General features: G+C 42.8%; 2 protein-coding genes across 5 annotated transcripts; one reads left to right on the forward strand and one right to left on the reverse strand.

The window, feature by feature from the left end:
• The first annotated feature begins 79 nt into the window (after positions 1–79).
• On the forward strand, positions 80–1,856 carry zgc:110222 (uncharacterized protein LOC550336 homolog). Of its 2 annotated transcripts, XM_023292864.3 has the most exons (3): positions 80–231; positions 570–830; positions 905–1,856. In XM_023292864.3, the coding sequence occupies exons 2-3, from the start codon at positions 572–574 to the stop codon at positions 1,111–1,113; spliced, it is 468 nt and encodes a 155-aa protein (XP_023148632.2). In that variant the 5' UTR covers positions 80–231; positions 570–571; the 3' UTR covers positions 1,114–1,856. The 2 variants fall into 2 exon arrangements, with proteins under 2 accessions (XP_023148632.2, XP_035814354.2); XM_035958461.2 differs by having other exon boundaries at positions 88–830.
• Positions 1,857–1,914: 58 nt separating this feature from the next.
• Positions 1,915–24,486, reverse strand: alg13 (ALG13 UDP-N-acetylglucosaminyltransferase subunit). 3 transcript variants are annotated; one of them, XM_023292859.3, is made up of 25 exons: positions 23,702–24,486; positions 23,421–23,489; positions 23,064–23,114; positions 22,891–22,937; positions 22,550–22,622; positions 22,348–22,429; positions 22,086–22,251; positions 21,945–22,005; positions 21,656–21,773; positions 21,207–21,271; positions 20,853–20,953; positions 20,466–20,551; positions 20,092–20,353; positions 19,778–19,885; positions 19,230–19,374; positions 18,845–19,016; positions 16,114–16,149; positions 14,928–14,983; positions 14,737–14,805; positions 13,011–13,137; positions 12,438–12,557; positions 12,327–12,367; positions 8,927–9,035; positions 8,714–8,797; positions 1,915–2,687 (listed from the first exon to the last, which is right to left on the reverse strand). In XM_023292859.3, exons 1-25 carry the CDS (start codon positions 23,819–23,821, stop codon positions 2,320–2,322), a joined length of 2,736 nt encoding a protein of 911 aa, XP_023148627.2. In that variant the 5' UTR covers positions 23,822–24,486; the 3' UTR covers positions 1,915–2,319. The 3 variants fall into 3 exon arrangements, with proteins under 3 accessions (XP_023148627.2, XP_023148626.2, XP_023148625.2); XM_023292858.3 differs by having other exon boundaries at positions 19,778–19,882; positions 23,421–23,504; XM_023292857.3 differs by having other exon boundaries at positions 23,421–23,504.
• Between the last annotated feature and the right edge of the window lie 4 nt (positions 24,487–24,490).

Here is a 24,490-nt window from a genome sequence, read left to right on the forward strand (position 1 = left end):
ATTTGGGCCTTAAGACGGAAAAAGCCGACATTTACCGAGCTGCGCCGCTACGTCATCAGAGAGCTCCATTATAGACAAATATGTCTATGGCGCTCCAGCAGCGGAGCGTCTCCTCCCGACCGGAAACTAAAAGTCTGTTTCCTGTCTGCAACTGGAAGTAACGTTCCAGTGACATAAACCAACACAAAGCGGGAAAAAAGGAGGCTGGATCCGTGCGGAGCTAAAGTCTGGGTGCGTTTGTTTTATTCTCTTTATTCCGGGGTGTGTTTGTTTTAGTCTCTTTACTCCGGGGTGCGTTTGTTATATCCTCCTCACTGTGGGGTGCGTTTGTTTTATTCTCTTTATTCTGGGGTGCGTTTGTTTTATTCTCCTCACACTGTGGTGCGTTTGTATTATCCGCCTCACTGTGGGGTGCGTTTGTTTTATTCTCCGGTGCGTTTGTTTTCTCCTTTTCAATCCAGGGTGCGTTTGTTTTATTCTTTTTATTCTGGGGTGCGTGTGTATTATTCTCTTCACACTGGGGTGCGTTTGTTTTGTTCTCTTTATTCTGGGGTGCATTTGTTTTGTAGACATGGTGGTGCAGCTGTGGAGCCTGTCCTTCCGGCAACCCTATGCCGGCCTGGTTCTGGATGGGGTGAAGACGGTGGAGAGCCGCTGGAGGCCCGTTCTGGCACCTCTGGAGAACCAGACCCTGGCGGTCCACGTGGCCCGGCGAGACTGGGAGGGGGAGGAGTGGCGGGCGGTGCTTGGTGGCCCTCTGGGGATGAACCGGGTGCAGATGGAGGCGCTGCTGGAGTCTGGGGAGCGGTGGGGCCGTGGCGTTGTGGCAGGTGGGAACTGAACCTGAACGCTGTCTGAAGGGTTAGGAGACCGGAGGGGTCATGTGACTCTACTTCTCTTCCAGGATTGGTGGACGTGGGCCAGACCTGGCTCTGCCCCGCCTCCCTGCAGGGGGAGGAGCTAAGCCGGCTGGAGCAAGCGGCCGTTCTGATTGGTCTTCAGGAGAAACACCTGACTCACCTGTCGAACCCCCGCTGGTTGAAGGAGCCGCTGAGCGTGAGGGGTGGCGGCGACCTCTTCAGCGTGGAGATCCCCGTCCACCTGTTACCATGACGACCCGCAGACCACCTGTTACCTGATGAGAAGCAGCTCATTGAAAAAATGAACCTATCTGCCATTCAGGACCGAGAGATCTGCTGCTACTCTGTCTCCTGCAAAGAGAAAGACAACATAGATATCACACTGCAGTTGCTCATCCAGCATTCAAAGTCACGGAGAAGCTGAAAGTGAAGCCCTGGTCGCAGCTCTGGCCTCAGCCCCTTATGGTCATGAGTCCTCGACAGTCATCCCTTCCACTGCCTCTGTGAAGTAATCCAGCTCTCTCTTCTCACTACCGTCGCCACCTGCACCACCCAGTACACTACCATAGGTGTGTAGCCCCTGTACAGCACTACCACCACCCCAAACAATCTGGAGTCTTGAAAAGTTGTCTCACTACTGTGCTAGAAGGTGGATTGTCCATACCTATCATGCCTTATCGCTTGTCATTACGGACACGCTCTGCGTACATCATGAAGTTTTTGTCTTTTTTTGCCTTTTTTTTTTTAATGGTTTCCAGGAATCTAATGATATTGCGGTGTACTGTTCCCCAGCTACACTAGGATGGAGCTCCTCTAATCCCACAATCAAACATCTGTTCTGTTGCCTGTCAACATTTGGTGTTTACGTGGCATTGTGTGATTGTAGTTTTTAAGCAGACCACCTGTTCTATTATCATTGTTATAACTATTATTGTTGTTGTTCTTCAGACATCAGAAGGTAAACCAGGAAATAAAAAATGGCTGTTTCCACGGTAACCCCTCAGGTGTACCCTGGTCATGTGACCTGCAGGTAAATCAGGAGAGAGTCTCTGTCTGCTGGTGAAACTAAACTTTATTCACATGATCAGTCAACACAAATACATCCCATAATACCAACAGGGACTGAGCGCACCCGGCCCGAGGCCTCTGATTGGTCGGCTCTTTCGACCAATACACAACAACAAAAGAAGTGGGCGCTTTGTTTCCACGGCAACAGAGGATGGCGTCATTAACGAGCAAATCAATTTATAAAGGAACGCTAACAGGAAGGAACCAGGGGGCCACCGGCTAACGTGCATTGTTTTCAATGCTAAGCTAATGTGCTAACATGCTAACAAAGAGAAAAACATTTATTTTTTATGTGTAAAAGATATGAAGTTTCATTAGTTAGCATGGTTAGCACTGTTACAACCGTTAGCGCTGTTAACACGTTAGCGCTGCTAGCACGGTTAGCTGTGTGCTACATGGTGGGTGGGATGTAGTGGGTGGCTGTGTGGTGAGTGGGTGGGGCAGTGATGTAACCAACCACGTGGGCGGGGCTGGGGGCGGGGCAATAAAGTCGGGGGGCGTGGCTTCCACCAGTTAGCTGCCCCCAGTGGGTGGAGGAAGGGAGGCAGGGATGGTAGGAGGAGTGATGAGGCAGGTGGGCAGGGTGAGGAGGCGGGGTAGCAGTGAGGTAGGCAGCAGGGGGCGGAGCTTCATACGGCAGGTGCAGCAGCGAATGGACGGACATCTGGTCCGGGTACAGCATGGCGGAAGAGGGGGCGGAGCCTGGAGGGGCGGGGCTGATCGCAGAGGAGGAGGGGCCTTCTGCTGAGGGGGCGGGGACTAATGCAGGGGGAGGAGCAAACAGAAAAGCTGCTGTTTTATTGGCCTTCAAAATAAAATTAAATTAATGCAACAACAGTTTGGAACAAAAGGCAGGAAACCTGGACAGCATTGCATCATGGGACACTGAGGACAGAACTACAGCCTGGCTACTGTTAAACTACAAATATACCAGAATCCCACTAATATCTGCTATAAATACCAGGCGAAACCTTCAATCCTGTAAATATCTGTCAAATTAAACATAATGAAATATCTAAGCTATATGCACCAACTAATGACATTTGATGGCGGTGGAGCTGCTAAAGCTCAGGTTGGTTTGTCGCGAGAATTGGGTCTGGATCTCACGGATGAGTTGTGGGATGAAGCTGTCCTTAGCATACAGTCTAGTACACCTTGCGCTAGACTAGAACTTATTCAATTCAAAGTGCTGCACAGAGCCCACTTATCAAAATCCCGATTATCTGAAATCTATCCGAATGTTGCAGACTTATGTGACAGATGCCATGCCTCTCCTTGTAATCTAAGCCATATGTTTTTCTCTTGCCCTAGGTTACAGAAATTTTGGGGCGATTATTTTACAATCATGTCTAGGGTTCTGGGAAAAAATATTATGGGCCTGTTCATGGCAATATTTGGGCTCTCTGTCGACTCCTTGCATGTTAGCCCTATACAATCAGATGTATTAGCTTTTACATCTCTTTTAGCAAGACGTTGTATCCTACTTTCATGGAAAGCTCCCAAACCTCCATCCATCTCCGTCTGGCTTAGGGATTTTATCTTCTTTCTCAAATTGGAAAAGATAAGACACTCTGTAAGAGGTGCTTCCTCTAAATTTGTTCATAAATGGCAGTCCTTCATAGATTACTTCAATGCGATGCAAACCTTAACCCCCCCCTTTTTTAAATGTTTATTTATTTTTAATTAGAAAATGTTTTTATTATTATTATTATTATTATTTATTTATTCATTTTTTCTTTTTACTCAGTTTTATTTATTTATGTTGTGTTTCACTTTTTAAAAAAAATATTTACAACTACTTTGCACATTCCATAGTTGCTACATTTTGAGTTTACTTAATTTTACTTAACTGTACAGAGACTCTGTTACATTGTTCATGTTGTTGACCCTCCTTGTGAGTGTCTATTGTTGTTCTGCAAGTTGGGAAAAAAAAGTGGGAATTGTATAATATGTATAACCTCTTTTTTTTTTTTCTCTGTATCATTATCAGATTTCCACAAAAAAAGATTTTAAAAAAATAATTAAAAAGTTAAACGTAATGAACGGAAAACAAGTGTCGGTCCGTTACTCAGCTCTAAAAAGTTTTAGATTTATTTATTCATTTATTTATTGATTGATTTATTTCCTGTCAAAGCTTTTATGGAGAAAAAAAAAAAACAGGAAGAATCCTGAGAAACTTTCTCGGGATCTCGAGAAAGTTTCTCCTGCTGGTCATACAACAACTCTTGATTTGATATTGAATGTTTTTTTTCATAATTTTAAGGATTTTTTATTATTTTATTATTATTCTATTAGTAATAAAAGTCAATAATTTCACTCTTAGATACTGAAGTGCCACCGAAATGACTGGAGCCATCAATTGTCTACTGTTGATCATACTAAAACTACGGGTTTGATATTAAAGACAAAATCAGAATTTTAAGGAATTATCATTATTATTATTGTATTAGTAATAAAATTCAATAACTTCACTCTTATGTACTGCAGTGTCACCAAAATCATTGGAGCCTTCAACTGGCTTCTGCTGGTCATACTACAACTCTTGGTTTGATACAAAATAAAAAATCTGAATTTTGAGGAATTTTTATAGTAAATAAAATCACTCATACACTGCAGAAAAAATAAACTCCATCAAAGGGGTCCTGCTGATCATACCTTCAGGTTTTCCTTCCAAGTATTGTCTGTACAGTCCTTAACTTGGAAAATATTACTAGGGGTTTAACATTATGGCTTAAATGAATCAAATAATGCTGCAGCCTTGTAAGAAGGCATCTTACTGTCCTTCTTCCCAGTCGTCAGCACTGGGAGGAGATGGTCTAAACAGTTTAGTTTGGTATATTGGTGTTATCTGATCCTCTCTTTGTTGAGGATTCCAGGTTCCATTACTATTCAGTATCATTTATTTGGACAAACAGGTGCACTGTGGATCTAAAAATATAGCACCACATACATCAAGAGCCTTCAAAGCTAATATACTCCTACAAATTGTTTACTTCTATCCTGGCACGTCGACTGGAGAACATTCTACTAGATATTATAAATTTAGATCAGACTGGATTTATACAACAGAGGCAGACAATGGACAATATTAGGAGGACTTTGCATATCGTAGATCATGCTACACGGGAAAAAAATTGTGCTTTAATAGTGGGTCTCGATGCAGAAAAGGCCTTTGATTCTCTGGTGGCTTTTTCTCTACAAAATAATGGATAAATTTGCATTTCATAGTGCGTTTATAAAAGTGATTCAGTCCCTATATTCAAAACCAACAGCCAGAATAAAAGTCAATGGTGATCTCTCAGACTCCTTTATGTTGGAAAGAGGAAGCAGACAGGGTTGCCCATTATCGCCACTCCTATTTACATTATTTATTGAGCCTCTTGGACAATTATTAAGGCAAAGTACCCAAATAAAAGGAATTACGGTGGCTGGAATCAAACACAAGGTGGCAATGTTTGCCGATGATGTGTTGGTTTACCTGGAGGAACCAGAGAAGTCGTTCAATGACCTGATGATTCTACTAAAAGAGTTTGGAAATTTGTCAGGCTATAAGCTTAATATTTCAAAAACACAAGTTATGACACTAAATTTTACTGCCTCGACAGATTTGCAAAATAGATATAGTTTAAGCTGGGAATCTCAGGAAATAAAATACCTAGGTGTAACAGTGACCAAAGATCTAACAAAGCTTCTACAAGCAAATTATGAGCCATTGTCATTAGGGATTACAGAAGACTTGCACAGGTGGAGCCTTATCCCCTTTTTAAGTCTAACCTCCAGAGTAAACACTATCAAAATGTCAGTCCTCCCCAAGCTACTGTATTTATTTAGAACACTTCCAATAGAAGTTCCTGAGGGACAGTTTGGGGAATGGGACAAGCAGATATCACGGTTTATTTGGCAGGGAAAGAGACCACGAATTAGATTTGGTACACTGCAACTGAAGAAAGAACAGGGGGGATTGGCCCTCCCCTGCCTGAAATACTACTATTATGCATCCCAGTTAATACCACTTATTCTCTGGTGCAATGAAGAGTATAGGTCAAAGTGGAAGGAATTAGAAATTAAAACGGTAAATAAATTTCCCTTGCAAGCAGTGATAGGGGACAGAACTTTAGGGTTGTGTGTGGAAGAGTCTGGAAACTGTTGGATAAATTTTACATTAAAAATTTGGAATAAGGTCGTCAATTTAACAAAAATCCAGAGGATGTTAAACTTCTTTAGATGGTGCGCATTTGACTCTGAATTTCTTCCTAACGGGAGAGATTTTACCTTTAAATCCTGGGTAGAAAAGGGTCTCACAACCTATTTGTCATTTACCAAAAATGATGTGTTTTTAAGTTTCCAGACACTTCAAAACAAACATGACTTAAGAAAAAATGACTTTTATAGATATCTCCAAGTCAGACATAGTTTTATTTCAAAATGCAATACTTCAAATTTTTCACAGTCTGATAAGGCATTCTATAAAATACTGAATTTGGCTTATGGTTCTTTGACTAGCAAAATGATTTCCAGAATATATAATGCTCTTTTCACTACAGATAAAAGTAAAACACTGTATATTAAACAGAAGTGGGAGAGAGAGGCTGATATTACTATCTCAGAGAATCAGTGGGAGGAAGTTTTCTCATTTCAGTGGTCTTCAACTAATTCTTTATTCTGGCGAGAGCATTGTTGGAAGAATGTGGTTAGATACTTTAAGAGCCCTATACAGGGTAAATATGTTACTGCACCAATGTGTTGGAGATCATGCGGCTCTCAGGAGGCTAACCATTATCATATATTTTGGGCCTGCCCTAAATTAAATACATATTGGAAAAAGATACATAGAACACTTAACTGTGTATTTGCAACTGACATACCACTTAACTTTGAAAACCTTTATTTGGGCTATTCTAATTATTTGGATCGGAGAAGTGATAAAAAATTGTTACAAGCCCTTTTGGCGGCAAGTAAAAAAAATATTACAAAAAAGTGGCTGACTCCAACAGCTCCATCTCTTAATGGTTGGATTGATATAATTTTTGAAATTTTTAAAATGGAGAAACTGACTTATACACTGAATCTAAAAAAACCTGAATTCTATGTTATCTGGAAAAAATGGATCACTTATATAACCCCAATGAGAGCGGATTTTTTATGACTTCTCTAAGTCGCATAAGTGCTTTGGTGTAACATTACTCCATAATTGAATTTTTAGGCTGCAAACTCCCCCTTATCTGTACAAAGTTTGTACGTTTGCTGGTTCTTTTGTTTTGCTTTTTGTTTTTTTTTTTTGTTTCGTTTTTTATTTTGCCTTTTTTTCTTTCTCGTTCTTTTTGTATATCGGGGCTTGTGAGCGAAATGTACTAAATACAATACTACAAGTAAAAGATGCCCAAAAATGTATATAAAAGGAAAGTCTGTACTGCATAAAGAGTGAATTGGTAACTGTAAACATGTGCTCTTTCCTAATAAAAATAAAATGTAAAAAAAAATCAAAGCTAATATACTCATAATCCTTAAACTTCATACACAAGCATGCACACTAAATAGTGTACACAACTTCACATGGCAATAAACAACCCAAACAAAATAAAAATCAGTTACTTTTGGTTATTAATGTTCCACAATCAACCAAAAAAATGGATGAGCACTTTTATCTGTTACAACAAAAAATATTTGAGATATATAACAACAATTTCAAACCTAATAAAAAAATCCTTAAAATCATCAAAAATAGTTAAATATCAAATCAAGAGTTGTAGTATGATCAACAGGAGCCAATTGATAGTGTAATCTTTCTGCAGTACATAAGAGTGAAGTTATTGACTTTTATTAATAAAATAATAATAAAAACAATAATCAAAAATCCTTAAAATTATGAAAAACATATTTAATGTCAAACCACGAGTTGTAGTATGACCAGCAGGAGACAATTGATGGCTCCAATGACTCTGGTGACACTACAGTACATAAGAGTGAAGTTATTGAATTTTATTACTAATAAAATAATAATGAAATAATAAAAATTCCTTAAAATTCTGATTTTGTATTTAATATCAAACCAGGAGCTGTAGTATGATCACAGGAGACAATTGATGGCTCCAGTGATTTTGGTGGTACCACAGTATATAAGAGTGAAATTGTTGACTTTTATTACTAATAGAATAATAATAAAATAATAAATCCTTAAAATTATGAAAAAAACGTATTTAATATCAAATCAAGAGTTGTAGTATGACCAGCAGGAGACAACTGATGGCTCCAGTGATTTTGGTGACACTGCAATGCATAAGAGTGCAGTTTTTGAATATTTGTGTAGTGTCTCTCGTCACTGTTGCAGCGGTTTTGCAATTTGCAGACGGTCCCTGTTCACGTGTCGTACAGCCGGCTGTGCATAGACATCAATGTTATTCTGCAGCTTGAAAGACAGCTACTTTTGATAAAACTGGCCTTGTAGCACATTGTCTAGCTTACAACAATTTGAAAGAGGCACCGTTTATGTTTTGACAACGTATATCTCATGAGTTATTTATGCCTGAAGTCCGAATCTGTGAATATCTTTCCCACTTTACCCAAGTTAAACTTTTGCGAGATCTCGCAAAAATTATTGCAGGATCCCGAGAAACTTCCTCGGGATCTTGATCTCAAGAAGTTTTTCTTCCTGTTTTTTTTTTCTTCTCGATGTCCCTTCCGGGGCTCCGTAACTTCTGAATGTTCAGGAGCTCATTGTTTCTTCTTCAATTGGTTCCATGGTTCTAGTACCAGCTGTGTTCAGGTAAAGCCTCATCAGGACTCACCTGCGTGTCCATCCGTCTGTCCGTCTGCTGCCCTGGTGGATTCTGGGTAGGGGGGGGGCGGTTGATGGGAGGACTGAGGGGCAGCTGGGGGCAGAGGAGGAGGGCAGAGGCTTTAAGGCCTAAATACCACCACAGGTCAACATTCTACTGAGAAAAACTGTTTTATTCTGATTGGTCGCTGGAGCTGCGTCGGCCAATCAGAATGGGTCTCACCATGCAGGGGCGGGTCCTGGCTGCTCACGTAGGTGGGGTAGTGCTGGTAGGAGGAGTCAGGTGAGGAGGAAGGAAACACCTGCTGCTGCCAGCAGCTCTGGTGGTAAAACTGTGGAAAGGGGACAGGAAACAGACGTACCTCAGTTACAGACAACAACAATAAAAAACAATACCAACAAACAATAACAACAGCAGCCCTGGTGGTAAAACTGTGGAGAGGGGACAGGACACGGACGCACTTCAGATACACACAACAACAATAACAAACATAAACAACAATAACAACAAACAACGATAACAACAAACAATAACAATAATGACAACAACGGTGACAACAACAATGGTGACAATAATGACAGCAGCATCTTTGACCTCCAGCTCACCTGCTACAGGTGTGGACTGCTGGAGACTCCCATGATGCACTGGGCTCCTCTCCACCTCTAACTGGAACTACATGTTCTCCTGTTCTCTATACCGGACCCTGACCCGGCATGTCCACGCAGACGTCTGCCTCCCCGATCCAGTTCTGACTGGCTCTAACTGGTTCTGACTGGTTCTGATGGAATTGTTCTCTCATGCTGCTCTTTAAACTCTGGATTTGTTGGTTTCTCTGATTCTGAGTTTTTTATTTTACTGTGAACCAACTGGAGCTTCATCACTAGAACTGAAGAAACCAGTAACACCAGCACTGGTGTTACTGGTGATATTGGTGTTACTGGTTTTACTGGTGTTATTGGCGTTATTGGTTTTACTGGTGTTTCTGGTCTTATTAGTTTTAGTGGCGTTACTGGTGTTACTGGTGTTTATTGGTTTTACTGGTGTTATTGTTTCTACTGGTGTTATTGGTGTTACTGGTGTTATTTATGCTATTGGTGTTATTGGTGTTACTGGTGTTATTTATGTTATTGGTGTTATTGGTGTTACTGGTTTTATTGGTGTTACTGATGTTATTGGTTTTACTGGTGATACTGGTTTCACTGGTGTTATTGGTTTTACTGGTGTTATTGGTTTTATTGGTGTTATAGTTTTTACTGGTATTACTGGGGGGCTGCACAGTGGTGTAGTGGTTAGCACTTTCGCCTTGCAGCGAGAAGATCCCTGGTTCGCGTCCCGGCTTTCCCGGGATCTTTCTGCATGGAGTTTGCATGTTCTCCCTGTGCATGCGTGGGTTCTCTCCGGGTACTCCGGCTTCCTCCCACAGTCCAAAAATATGCTGAGGTTAATTGATCATTCTAAATTGCCCGTAGGTGTGAATGTGAGAGTGATTGTTTGTCTCTGTATGTAGCCCTGCGACAGACTGGTGACCTGTCTAGGGTGTCCCCTGCCTTCGCCCGAGTCAGCTGGGATAGACTCCAGCCCCCCGCCACCCTAGTGAGGATTACGCGGTGTATAGATAATTAATGAATGGATGGATGGTATTACTGGTGCTATTGGTTTTACTGGTTTTACTGGTGTTATTGGTGTTACTGGTGTTATTTGTGTTATTCGTGTTACTGGTGTTATTGGTTTTACTAGTGTTATTGGTTTTACTAGTGTTGTTGGTTTTACTGGTGTTACTGGTTTTACTGGTGTTATTGGTTTTACTGGTGTTATTCGTGTTATTGGTTTTACTGGTGTTATTGGTGTTATTCATGTTATTGGTGTTACTGGTATTATTGGTTTTACTGGTGTTATTGGTTTTACTGGTGTTACTGGTGTTACTGGTGTTATTGGTGTTACTGGTTTTACTGATGTTACTGGTTTTACTGGTGTTACTGGTGTCACTCGTTTTACTGGTGTTACTGGTGTTAATCATGTTATTCGTGTTATTGGTTTTACTGGTGTTACTGGTTTTACTGATGTTACTGGTTTTACTGGTGTTACTGGTTTTACTAGTGTTACTGGTGTTAATCATGTTATTCGTGTTATTGGTTTTACTGGTGTTACTGGTTTTACTGGTGTTATTGGTTTTACTGGTGTTATTGGTTTTACTGGTGTTACTGGTGTAATTTGTGTTATTGGTTTTACTGGTGTTATTGGTGTTATTGGTGTTATTTGTGTTATTTGTGGTACTGGTGTTATTGGTTTTACTAGTGTTATTAGTTTTACTGGTGTTACTGGTTTTACTGGTGTTATTGGTTTTACTGGTGTTATTGGTTCTACTGGTGTTACTGATGTTATTGGTTTTACTGGTGTTATTGGTTTTACTGGTGTTACTGCTGTGTTTGGTTTTACTGGTGTTACTGGTGTTATTGGTTTTACTGGTGTTATTGGTTTTACTGGTGTTACTGGTGTTATTAGTGTTACTGGTTTTACTGATGTTACTGGTTTTACTGGTGTCACTGGTTTTACTGGTGTTACTGGTGTTAATCATGTTATTCGTGTTATTGGTTTTACTGGTGTTACTGGTTTTACTGATGTTACTGGTTTTACTAGTGTTACTGGTGTTAATCATGTTATTGGTTTTACTGGTGTTATTGGTTTTACTGGTGTTACTGGTGTAATTTGTGTTATTGGTTTTACTGGTGTTATTGGTGTTACCGGTGTTATTGGTTCTACTGGTGTTACTGGTGTTATTGGGGTTATTGGTGTTACCGGTGTTACTGGTGTTATTGGTTCTACTGGTGTTACTACCATAACACCATTACTCGTGTTATGGTTTTACTGGTGTTACTGGTGTAATTTGTGTTATTGGTTTTACTGGTGTTATTGGTGTTACTGGTGTTATTTGTGTTATTGGTGGTACTGGTGTTATTGGGGTTATTGGTGTTACTGGTGTTATTGGTTCTACTGGTGTTATTGGGGTTATTGGTGTTACCGGTATTACTGGTGTTATTGGTTCTACTGGTGTTACTGGTGTTATTGGTTTTACTGGTGTTAGTGGTGTTATTGGTGTTATTGGTTTTACTGGTGTTAATCGTGTTAGTCGTGTTATTGGTTTTAGTGGTGTTACTGGTTTTACTGGTGTCACTGGTTTTACTGGTGTTATTGGTTTTACTGGTGTTATTGGTGTTAATGGTGTTACTCGTGTTATTGGTTTCACTGGTGTTACTGGTGTTATTGGTTTTACTGGTGTTACTGTTTTTACGCGTGTTACTGGTGTTATTCGTGTTGTTGGTTTTACTGGTGTTACTGGTTTTATTGGTGTTACTGGTTTTACTGGTGTTACTGGTGTTATTGGTTGTACTGGTGTTATTGGTGGTACTGATTTTAGTGGTGTTATTGGTGTTACTGGTGTTACTGGTTTTACTGGTGTTACTGGATGTACTGGTGTTATTGGTGGTACTGGTGTTGTTGGGGTTATTGTTGTTACCGGCGTTACTGGTGTTATTGGCATTACTGGTGTTACTGGTTTTGCTGGTGTTACTGATGTTATTGGTGTTATTGGTGTTACTGGTGGGATCCGGCAGGTGTGTCTTACCTGGATGCCCAGATTGAAGTAGTACTGGAGAACCCTGCAGTCTGCAGATAGGAACATGAGTCAGACGGCTGGTGACAGACAGACAGTAAATAAAGCAGCGTGACCTCTGACCTCTCGGTAAGTCGCTGCCATTGGGGTCGTAGGAGTAAGGGGGCGGAGCCACAACGGTGCACAGTGGCTCGCCCAGCTCGTTGACCAACCAGGGAGAGGCGGCGGGGATCGCCATGGCGACTGAGGACAGAAAACACATCATGGGGAAAACAAGAAATAAATGCAGCAGAGAGCAGAGGAGCAGGATGTTGGAAATCCATCCAGCAAGGAGAAAGATCTTTCTACAGATGATAAGCAGAGTAGAGAGGGAACATGGAGACAGAAGAACATCTACAAGATGAGATCAGAGGAGCTTCAAGAGGAACCAACTGGAGGTTCAGGAAGATGTTTCTATAAATGTCTTCCACAACCTCCAGTTGGTTTCTCCTGAAGCTCCTACCATCACCAGGACCTGATGACTGAGAACCTCTATAGAACTATGAGGAGACAACATTAGTTCAGAGTTTAACATCCGAGGAGACATGTTGGATACGATGGTTCCTGGATTTAACTTTTTCAAATCAAACACTTAAATTTCCATCATTCTGCCAGAAGAAATCCGAGTTCTCTCCTTCTTCACGTCCTTCTGTTTACCTGAGCGTGTCTGAGCGTGTGCGGCCGGTGGCAGGTGAGCAGCTGCAGGAACTCGTGACGATGGAGAAGAAGGTGAGGAGGAGGAGGATGAAGGTGAAGAGCAGATGACAGTGAGCGGCTTCACCACCTGAAACAAACACGAGGTCAAACAACATATGTGGACAGACTTTTAAAGCTTCCAGAGATCAGACTGTGACCAGATTCATCTTTTCTGATGTTTTAAGGTTCAAGTTTTCATCTGAAACAGAAGAGCAGAAGGCTGCTGTTTCTGTAGAGAACATTTCATACACGAGGGCAACTCAATGTGCTTTACAGGAAAATGTTAAAAACATTTGACTTTTTAGGGAGTCCTGTAAAGACACTGTTAGAGTAGACTAGTCTGCTAAAGATAAATGCATGGACCAGTTTTTCTAGATCCTGCGGAGACATCAGTTCTTTAATCACTGATATATTCTAAAGGTGATAGTAGGCTGGTTTAGTGATTGTCTCAATGTGGCTGCTGAGTCGATGACTACACCAAGGTTTCTGGCTTGGTTTGGACATGTCATTGTAAGAGATTGAAGCTGAGCAGTAACCTTTATCCTTTCTTTCTTGGCTCCAAAAACAAGTATTTCAGTTTTTTCTTTGTTTAACTGAAGATTTCTGGCACATCCACTCACTGACTTGTCGGATGCATCTACTCAGTGTTTGTATGGGACTATAATCCCCTGGTGATATCTGTGTGTCATCTGCATATCTATGGTGTTTATTTAGTTATTTTTCTATATGTGACCCAAGGGGAGTATGTAGATGCTGAATAGCAGAGGCCCCAGAATGGATCCCTGAGGTACTCCATATACCATTTTCATCCCTTCAGGGATATTACCTATAGACACAAAATAGTCCCGGTCATTTAAATGGGACTTAAGCCAATTTAGAACTGCACCAGAGAGTCCATCCAGTTTTCAAGTCTGTCCAGTAGTATCTTGTGGTCAACCGTGTCAAATTTAGCACTGAGATCAAGAAACATCAAGACTAAAATTTTGCCACTGTCTGTGTTTAAATGAATGTCACTGAGGACCTTGACCAGAGCGGTCTCTGTGCTGTGATCAGAATCCCGATTGGAAGACATCAAAACCTTCATTTATCTTTAGATAGTTGTTCAATTGTTGAAAAACAGCTCAATAATTTCACTTCAAAAGAGAGGTTTGATATTGGCCTACAGTTGTACGTAGTTGATGTGTCTAACTTGTTCTTCTTTAGGAGCGGTTTAATTCCTGCTGTTTTCATGGCCTGGGGGAAGACACCTGAGAGAAGAGACATGTAGACAATCTGAAGCAGATCTGAGGTCATGCAGTCTGAAACCTTTTTGAAGAATGGTGATGGTAGAATATCTAGGTAGCATCATAACAGTAGAACATCAAAGACTCTGTTCCTGTCAGAAATGCTGCTCTGCAATGTTTGTTCTGGTTCCTCTCCCAGATCTCCAGTCTGAAGGTTTCAGAAGAACCATCAGCTCTGATGAGGAAACGTTCAGGTGTGTGTAGCTGCAGGTGCGTTTACCTGTGTGTGTAGGTGTGTTCACCTGTTGTGTGTAGGTGTGTTTACCTGCTGTGTGTAGGTGTGTTTACCTGCTGTGTGCAGGTGTGTTTACCTGTTGTGTGTAGGTGTGTTTACCTGTTGGTGTGCAGGTGTGTTTACCTGTTGTGTGCAGGTGTGTTCACCTGCTGTGTGTAGGTGTGTTTACCTGTTGTGTGTAGGTGTAGGTGTTGATGTCGGGTCTCTCTGGAGAAGCGGTTCTGTCGTCCTGTTCGTCCTTTCAGAAATAAAGAGAACATGTGGAGAAGAACATTTGATCTACAACATGATAGAACCATGAAGTCCAGTTTCAGCGCTGACAGGTGGGTCAGCTGACCTGTTCAGACTCCGGTGTGTTACCTGATTGGTGGAGGGCTCAGCAGCAGTGTAAACACCTGACGGCTGGTAGCTCTGATCTAGAAACAGGAGAACGTTCCGTTACCGATGACCGTACCGTCACCGATGTCTGCATCATGGCTGCTCTGATGTCACAGTCAACAGGGTGATGTCATATTCAACAGTGTGATGTCACGGTCAACAGAGTGATGTCACGGTAAACAGTGGATGTCAGACAGCTATACACTGTAGGGACCTTTCAGGAATCTCAAAAGGAATGTTTCAGGAACCTTTACAGGATCTAATGGTTCCTATCATTCCGGTTCTATTTTAGGATCCAACAGCTTCAATATGAACTCTGAGACCAGAACCAACAGTTACTGGACAGATCTCGGTTCTATGCAGGAAACAGAACCATGGAGGTTTGTTCTGTTAGAACACACACTCAGAAAGATAAATGTTCTAACTGGAACCAAAGATGGTTCTTTGTAGGGACACCACAGACAAACCCTTTTTAGCTCCACAAAGAAACTTGTAGCAGAGGTTCTTTAAAGACCCATTCCTGAAATGGTCTATAAATAGTCCTCAACTTTATTTCAACAAAAAGAGGTTCTTTGGGTTCTACCTGTACACAGCCATACATATACTTATCGTGAACATGTGGAACGTGAACATTGTCTTTATTAGGTTCTGTTTCTTCTCAGTCTGTTAATTTTCCCAGTGAGGAACCAGTAAAGTTTCTTTTCTTTCAGGAACCATTTTCAAGAAGATTCTCGGTTTAGTTTTTAATAAATGTTCTCAAACATTCTTCTGTGTTTCTTCCAGATAAATGGTTCCTTCAACATTTTAAAGAGGTCTAAACATGAACAGAGCTGTTTGTTTACTCAGATCAGATCAAATATCGGTTCTAATAAACTCACCGAATGATAGAACCCTCAGTGAACCACTATGTTCTGAATGTACTGTTGATGGTGATGTTAGAGCAGAAGAACCTGCTGGACGAGAACATTGAGAACATCCTCCGAGTTTAACCAATCAGCATCGAGACCCACCAGAACACCAATCAGAGGAACCGACCCAGGAGGAGGAACTCTGTTCTCCCTGAAAACATTCCTGATGGAGGTTCTACAGCCGTGGTTCCTCAAAAAGGTTCTACAGTGATGTTCTGCTCAAAGGTTCCTGCAATTGAAGACAGGAGAATGTGACTCACCCTGGGTGCCGTAGAGGAACTCCTCGCTGTACTCAGCTGCAAAACAGAACCATGAGTCACATCAGACATTCTAAAAGCTACAGGAACAAATCTGAAACTACATTTACTCTCTAGTGCTACATTTATCCTCTAATACAGACCTGATCAAAATCTTAAGACCAGTTGAAAAATAGCTAGAATTTACCTTTTGCACATTTGGATCTTAATGAGGTTTTAAGTAGAGCTATAATATGCAAAAGCAAGAAGGGGGAGTGAGACAAAAAGCACTTTGAAAAAGTAATTTATTGAAAACAAGTAAACTGAAATAGCCTGTTTATCAGCTGATCAAAAGTTTGACTATCGCTCAAAAAATTCTCTCCAAACCAGAACAAAAAATCTTCTCAGTATTCCCCAGACGGTAATGAGTAGCTCTACCGTTCTTGTTAATCACTTCAAAAATTCGTTTGGGCATGCTTGATGCGAGTGTTTCCAGGAGGCTGGTGGGAACATTGCTCCAAGTGGTGAAGATGGCTTCACGAAGGGCATCAACTGTCTGGAACTGATGGCCATTTTTATAAACTTCCCTTGCCATCCATCCCCAAATGTTCTCTATGGGATTTAAATCAGGGGAACATGTGGGATGGTCCAAAAGAGTGATGTTATTCTCCCTGAAGAAGTCCTTCGTCAAGCGAGCATTGTGAACTGCAGCGTTGTCTTGTTGAAAAACCCAGCTGTTACCACACAGACGAGGGCCCTCAGTCATGAGGGATGCCCACTGCAACATCTGCACGTAACCAGCCGCCATTTGATGACCCTGCACCACCTGAAGCTCCATTGTTCCACTGAATGAAAAAGCACCCCAGATCATGATGGACCCCCCTCCACTGTGCCGGGTAGAAAACATCTCAGGTGGGATCTCCTTGTCATGCCAGTAACGTTGGAAGCCATCTGGACCATCAAGGTAAAATTTTTTCTCATCAGAGAATAAAACTTTTTTCCACCTTTCAATGTCCCATGTTTGATGCTCCCTGGCAAAGTCTAAACGGGCAGTTTTGTGGCGTTGTAAGAGACGAGGTCTTTGAATTCGTTTTTTGTTTTTGAAACCCTTTTCCCGCAGATGCCGTCTGATGGTTATTGCGCTGCAGTCGGCACTAGTAAGGGCCTTAATTTGGGTCGAGGACCACCCTGTGTCTTGACGGACAGCCAATTGGATCCTCCGGCTCAGTGCAGGTTTAATTTTTTTGGGTCCACCACTTCACTTTTCTGTTCCATAATGCTCAGGATCTTTCAAAAAATTTAGAATGTCTTACTGCGTCCAGCCTCAGCAGCAATGGCACGCTGCGAGAGGCCTTGCTTATGCAGCTCGACGATCCGACCACATTCAAGAAGAGAAAGCTTCTTAGCTTTAGCCATCAGGAGGGCATGACCATGTGAATGCCTGACAGAAAATGAGAATTTTGAGCAGATTTGGGCTCATTAAATCAGTTATGGTTTTGGTAAACCATAACTGATTTAATGAGCCATTCGCAGTTTCACTGTACCGGCCGTGTGTACTTAGACTTGCATGGCTTAATCTTTGAGACAAGCATATGCTACTGGCAGGATCAACCAGGTAGCCCACAGAGGACCCAAGCCTGTGGGCCTGTGGTCTTAAACTTTTGATCAGCTGATAAACAGCCTATTTCAGTTTACTTGTTGTTTTCAATAAATTACTTTTTCAAAGTGCTTTTTGTCACACTCCCCCTTCTTGCTTTTGCATATTGTAGCTCTACTTAAAACCTCATTAAGATCCAAATGTGCAAAAGGTAAATTCTAGCTACTTTTCAACTGGTCTTAAGATTTTGATCAGGTCTGTACTACATTTACCCTCTAATACTACATTTACCATCTAGTGCTACTTTTACCCTCTAATACTACATTTACCCTATAATACTACATTTAACAGGGTTCTCCTGGAGCTTTAGACCAAGGTGCCACCTACAGAACATTCAGGAACACAGTGGATTTATTGAACCACTGGACTGATTCTAATGACTCTACATTATGAGGAACGTCAGACTGAGCCCTTGTCCACACGTAGCCGGGTATCTCACAAAACGAAGATATTTTTCTACGATTCGGCATATCATCCACACGAAAACGCAGATTTACGTCATCAAAAAGGGTTCTTTTTAAAAACTCCGACCAAAGTGAAGATTTGCGAATTCTCCGTTTTATGCGTCTGCATGTGGACATCAGTAACCGGGGTTTTGCGTTTCGAAATGTCACCGCCTGCGACAAAATATGTTCTTACGTCACATATGCGACCTGTGTTTACATTCGGTAACAGTATGAATGCTCTCACAAGGTTTTGGACGCTGTTTCTTGTACAGGCGCTTTTTACTTGCTTGTTTTTACAAGCCCAGATACTGCTCCACATTCAACAACACAGGAGAAGGACGACGTTAAGGATGGTTATTCTCCACCACCTTGCTAGGATTTGGGGAACTACTGCCACCTAAAGGTCCGGCATGCTTATGAATGTGCTGAAAAACGCACTTATGCGGTTAGGTGTGGATGAAGTTTTTTTCTAAAAACGAGGTGGTGTGTATGTAAGTTTTTTTCTAGATGGAGGGGACAGGATATTCGGTTTTACAAAAACCCGGCTACGTGTGGACAAGGCCTGAGACTCTGCAGATCCTGGATCTTAAATGACTGAGATCAGAGGAGAACCTGTTCTGGAACATCTCTACGTTCCACCGTTCTTCCTCACCTTGGTCCTCCACGGTGCTCGTGTCCTCCTGGTCCTCCTCCGACGAGCAGACCGGAGTGTTTCCAGGTGGAGGTGCTGGTGGGAGGGGCCCCGAGCCTCGCTGGATTCTGTGGGAGGAGCCAGGTGGAGGGGGCGTGGCTCCCATGACAGGGGAAGGAGCTACAGCAGGACCCTGCAAACAGACGGTTAAAGTGACCGACCTTCGATTGATGGAATCCCCCTGAAGGTCCTCAAGAAGCTTCACTAATGCTAGAAGACCGTCTCCTTTCACTAGAAACGTTGATTAAAATCAGAGATCTAAGAACTCTGAAGTTCTGCAGGTCTTTAAACATTCCTCCACCAGAACTCTCCTGTTTCTGTTGAACCTGTCGTCTGGGTTTCTCACCGGCAGCGGAGGAAAGACGCTATCATTGGCATCGTCCAGCTGGTAGTAGGCGATGGCAGCATCCAGGTCCGCCGGTTCCTCCACCGCCTCGGCTGGGAATCCAAACTGGACCTCTTTGTTGAGCGCCAGCTGACGGCGACTGCGACTGGAGGAGCAAACAAAGCTGGACTAAAGCTAAGAACAAAACCGTAAAAACGACATATTTCTGTTAAACAGCTGAAACTAAAGCTGACGGTCTGAAATTCCTTCTCCTCTGGATCCTTGATTTTAGATCCACTGTGGTTTAAACGTCTCTAAGGAGCCGACGGTCCTCTGAGGGCTGAACTACGACAGCTCAGTGGTTAGTAGAGTCCTCAGGACCACCTAGGAGCCTCTGTGGTTACATGGCTAGGTCTCCATGGTAACTGATGCTGAGGAGCTAGATCTCTGAGGAACTAGGTCTCCATGGTGACTGATGCTGAAGAGCTAGATCTCCATGGTAACTGATGCTGTGGTCTGCATTAGGTTCAACATCAAAACATTAAACAGCTGTTTGTTTGTTTGTTTACCGGGACCTGAAGGCGTAGTTCTCGTAGTCGTGGTAGTATCTCCTGCCAGGATGGTAATAGGTCAGCTGTGGTCCAATCAGGTGACGGTTCAGGAAGCGGGTGGAGCTTCTGACCAGAAAGCATGATGACAGGCGCGCACACACACACACACACACACACACACACACACACACACACACACACACACACACACACACACACACACACACACAGTAATACACACAAACACACATACACACCTTTCTGTTTAGTGTCAGGTGTATCTCAGGTGTGTGTCAGGTGTGTGTCAGGTGTATCTCAGGTGTCTGTCCCACCTGGAGGCATAGCGAGGAGGTCTGGTGGCAGGGGGGTGGTGTGGGGGGGTGTAGGGGTCGTAGGTCATGGCTCCAGTTGAGGGGGGGGCAGGTGGGCGGGGGTGGCCTGCTGGCTGGAATCGGGGGGGCAGAGCGGAGGGGGCGGGGCTGCCGTAAGTGGACGGCGGTGGCATCAGGAGTTCCACCCCCTTCACCCCACTGCTGCCCCGAGACTTCCTGAAGTAGCGATGGCGGTGATGACGCTGACCGCGGGAGTCGGCGTCTGGCGACAGACGGCAGCCATTTATTTATTTAGTCATTTCCTGTTTACCTTCAGAAGTCTTCATGTTCTACTCTGAATGCTGCTGTGGCCCAACAGGACATTTGAAACCTACCTAGATCTCCTTTTCTGGTGGGAGCAGCAACGTTCCAGGCAGGAACCGGATTAACAGGCTTCAGGTCAGTCAGAGGAACCAGGTGTCTGATGGGGAGGAACCAGAACAAGAACCTGACGGACCTCAGAACGTTAGCTTCAGTTTACACCAATCAGCCCGAGAACTCTGAGGAACCTGCAGGCTGTCTGAGCTCAGACTGGATTTGGTTTGAGTCCAGGTTAAAGTTCAGGTTAAAGTTCAGGTTAAAGTTCAGGTTTAATTTCAGGTTAAAGTTCAGGTTAAAGTTCAGGTTTAAATTCAGGTTTAAATTCAGGTTAAAGTTCAGGTTTAAATTCAGATTAAAGTTCAGGTTTAAATTCAGGTTTAAATTCAGGTTTAGTGTGTTACTTCTCTCCGAGTTCCTCGATGAAGACGGTGACGGCTGTTGAGTGAGTTCCTACTTCTTGGATGAAGGCGTTGTAGTACTTCCCCTTTGGCTCCAGACGCACCTGAAACACACCTGAGGCTCAGACTGCAGGTTTCTACACCTGAAACACACCTGAGGCTCAGATTGCAGGTTTCTGTGTTTATTGTGTATATATGAATCATGACACTTCACAGACAGAAACATCTCCTACATTACACAGCTCGTCCAGAAAGACTGAAACTAGATAAACTGAAGATCTAATTGATGAACCACAGGAACCATGAGACAGAACCGAGACGTAGACAGGTGGAAACAGACTGAAGGGCGTTTAGTACCTGACACTTGTCTCCCAGGAAGTACTGCCTCCCTGCAAACACCATGTAGTCCGTCTTCTGCATCTCTGCAGAGTAATCACATTACTACAGTCAGTAATCTGATTACACAGTCGTCAGTAATCTCCCACAGTCTGTATATATTATTATTATTATTATTATATAATGTATTCAGTATACACTATAGACTATATATATTATTATTATATAATTACGGTGGATATTAAATATTACAGGCTGTATCCATCAGAGGGGACTGTGGGTCAGAAAGAACAGCACATGTTGACTGAACTGTACAATCCTACATCCTGGTACTGTGAGTACAGCATCTGTAGTACTGTGTATACGTGTACTGTCACCTGTGGTACTGGTGGTGACCTGGTTCTGAGCGTGCTTTTACAGGTGACCTGGTTCTGAGCGTACTTTTACGGGTGACCTGGATCTGAGCGTACCTTTACAGGTGTCCTGCCACACGTCAAACTCTAGGTTCCTGTAAACTTCTCCATCCAGAGACTTGATGACCTTATAAGGCAGAGACAGTCTGGAGGGGGGCGGAGCTTCAGCAGGGGGCTGGACAGCAACAACATCAACAACAACATCATCAACAACAACATCATCAACAACAACATCAACAACAACCGCAACATCAACATTATCAGCATCATCAACATTGTGTTTTAGTGAAGACTGATGACCAGCTGATGAAGCTGTTGTCGTCATGACGACCAACAACATCCGAACCTTGAAGTCGTCCATCAGAAGTCGGTTCTTCTCTGCGGCTCCACCCGCCTGCACCTCCTCCCTGCAACGAAACAAACACCACCTGACGGATTGTAGAGGACAGGTGAGTCTCTCCACACCTGGGCGGTTACAGGTGTGTACCTCTGTCCTCGGTCCTCAGGTGTGTCGTAGCCGACGTCCACATCGCTGCATACTGACGGACTGTTTCTATAGCGACGCCCTCCGACCCTGAAGGCCTCCATGGCCTGACAGAGCTCCTCCTCCTCCACAGCAAACACCTGAGTGTAGAGCAGCTCGTACAGCAGTGCTACACACACACACACACATACACACACTCAGTGCGCGGCAGCTACACACACGGCCTGTCAATCAGTCCCTCCAACAATCAGAGAGCAGCACTCACACTGGCAGAGGGCGGCGGAGGCGGGGTAACTCCTCGGGTAGACGATGTCATAGTGACCGTTGATGGAGCAACACAGCGTCACCTAGGCAACACAGAAAACACACAGCTGTCTCCAACCAATCACAGCACAGAGCTCAGTGTCATGTGACCCATATTGACGTTACCACGGCGACCAGTGAGGAGGAGCTGCACTCATCCTCACCTTGTCCACAAAGTCATCCTCAGAGATCATCGTGGCCGGTTTCCCCGGGTAACGGTAGATCAGAAAACAACGTCTACACACACACACACACACACACACACACACACACACACACACACACACACACACACACACACACACACACACACACACACACACACACACAGTAATACACACACACAGACACACAGAGTTATGTATTTTATATGTTAGTTCACACACTTTTCTGGAACATCAATTAAATCTGATGATCAGTCTGAGTTCTAAAGCTCTCTGGATGTGAGTATCTCCAGTAATCTGATTACCTGTACTGATGTGAGTATCTACAGTAATGTGATTACCTGTACAGCTGGGACAGAGCCTTGATCTCCACCTGACCCACCGTCTCCTGAAAACACACAGTGTTAACACACCTGTAGACAGGTGGACGCACCTGTGGACAGGTGGACACACCTGTGGACAGGTGGACACACCTGTGGACAGGTAACAGCTCAGCCTGCAGAGATAAGCTCACCTTGGGGTCCTCCAGACGCTGCAGGTACTTCTCAAAGGAACCTTCAACGAACTGGAGAATACAACAGAGAACCTGAGTACTACTGCAATACTACTACAGTACACAACAGAGAACCTGAGTACTTCTACAGTAGCACATCAAGTGGAAGTTTACAGTTCTGGAAAAATACTGTGTTGTGTGTTAATAGTGTTAGTTAGGTTGTGTGAATAGTGTTAGTTTGTGTTAATAGTTAGTGTTAGTTAGGTTGTGTTAATAGTGTTAGTTAGGTTGTATTAATAGTGTTAGGCTGTGTTAATAGCATTAGTCAGGTTGTGTTAATTGTTAGTTTTTAGTTAACGAGTTGTGTTTTGAACTTACCGGCTCAAAGTTGCTTCTATTGGCTCTCATGAAGTTTGCACAATCCAGCCTGATCTTCTGGTGGTAGTTCTGAGAGAAATACAACTACACACATCCACATCAATACACACATTAATACACACACAAACCATTAATACGCGCGCGCGCGCGCACACACACACACACACACACACACACACACACACACACACACACACACACACACACACACACACACACACACACACACACACACACACACACACACACACACACACACACACCTGTCCCTCTCTGCTCACCTGTTCTGAAACGGCCCTGAAGAGGCTGGATGCGTCTCGCGCCACCATCTTCCGGTAGAGGCCGAGGCTGGACAGATATTCGTCCATGTTAACGAAGTACTTCTTCAGGCCTTTCTGCATCCTGCGGCTCCACCGGCGGCTCCGGTGAGTCGGTAACCTCCGGTAAACTCCGGCAACCTCTGTCCTCAAGGAAGCTCGAGCGGCCGCGTCACACAGGTGACCTCAATCAGGCCTGATGAGCGCGTGTACCCCTGACCTCTGCTGAGGCGTTCAAGGAACCAGCAAGGCTCGGAAAAAAGAGACGAAAACAGAGGGATCAGGTTATTGATGGTTTATGTGTTTATATTCAAATTATTAATATTTTCATGTATTTAGATTCAAATCTTTAATATTTTTATGTGTTTATATTCAAATGAATACTTTTATTGTTTAGATTTAAATTAATACTTTTACGTGATTAGATTCAAATTATTAATACTTTTATGTTTAGATTTAAATTATTAATACTTTTATGTGTGAGGTTATTAATAATTTTTATCAATTTTTTTTAAAGTTTGCAGCTTTAATAGTCAGATATTTCAAACTGCGTCATATTTCGGTAGCAGGTGGTGAAATTAGTTAATGAAGCATCTTCAGTAGCTTTATGTGTTTCTTTGTATGTTTTATTGTGTTTTATTTCTTCTTATATTTAATTAAATCCTGTTTATTCTTCTGATTTCTTTTGCAGTTTATTAATTATTTTATTTCATTAAATCCTACTTTTTCTTCTGATTACTTTCCTTCTTTTTC

This window comes from Amphiprion ocellaris, chromosome 4 (assembly GCF_022539595.1).
Source record: "Amphiprion ocellaris isolate individual 3 ecotype Okinawa chromosome 4, ASM2253959v1, whole genome shotgun sequence".
NCBI lineage: Eukaryota > Metazoa > Chordata > Actinopteri > Pomacentridae > Amphiprion > Amphiprion ocellaris.

What these genes read in the sequence shown, in the direction of transcription:
- alg13 (XM_023292857.3), bottom strand. Translation starts at nt 23,821, where the DNA reads ATGCAGAAAGGCCTGAAGAAGTACTTCGTTAACATGGACGAATATCTG. An exon ending in TGGCAGCGACTTACCGAGAG is followed by an intron (nt 12,368 to 12,437) that starts GTCAGAGGTCAC and finishes TCCTATCTGCAG; the next exon opens with ACTGCAGGGTTCTCCAGTAC. An exon ending in CCAGGACCCGCCCCTGCATG is followed by an intron (nt 8,798 to 8,926) that starts GTGAGACCCATT and finishes CTCTGCCCCCAG; the next exon opens with CTGCCCCTCAGTCCTCCCAT.
- zgc:110222 (XM_023292864.3), top strand. Translation starts at nt 572, where the DNA reads ATGGTGGTGCAGCTGTGGAGCCTGTCCTTCCGGCAACCCTATGCCGGC. An exon ending in GGGCCGTGGCGTTGTGGCAG is followed by an intron (nt 831 to 904) that starts GTGGGAACTGAA and finishes CTTCTCTTCCAG; the next exon opens with GATTGGTGGACGTGGGCCAG.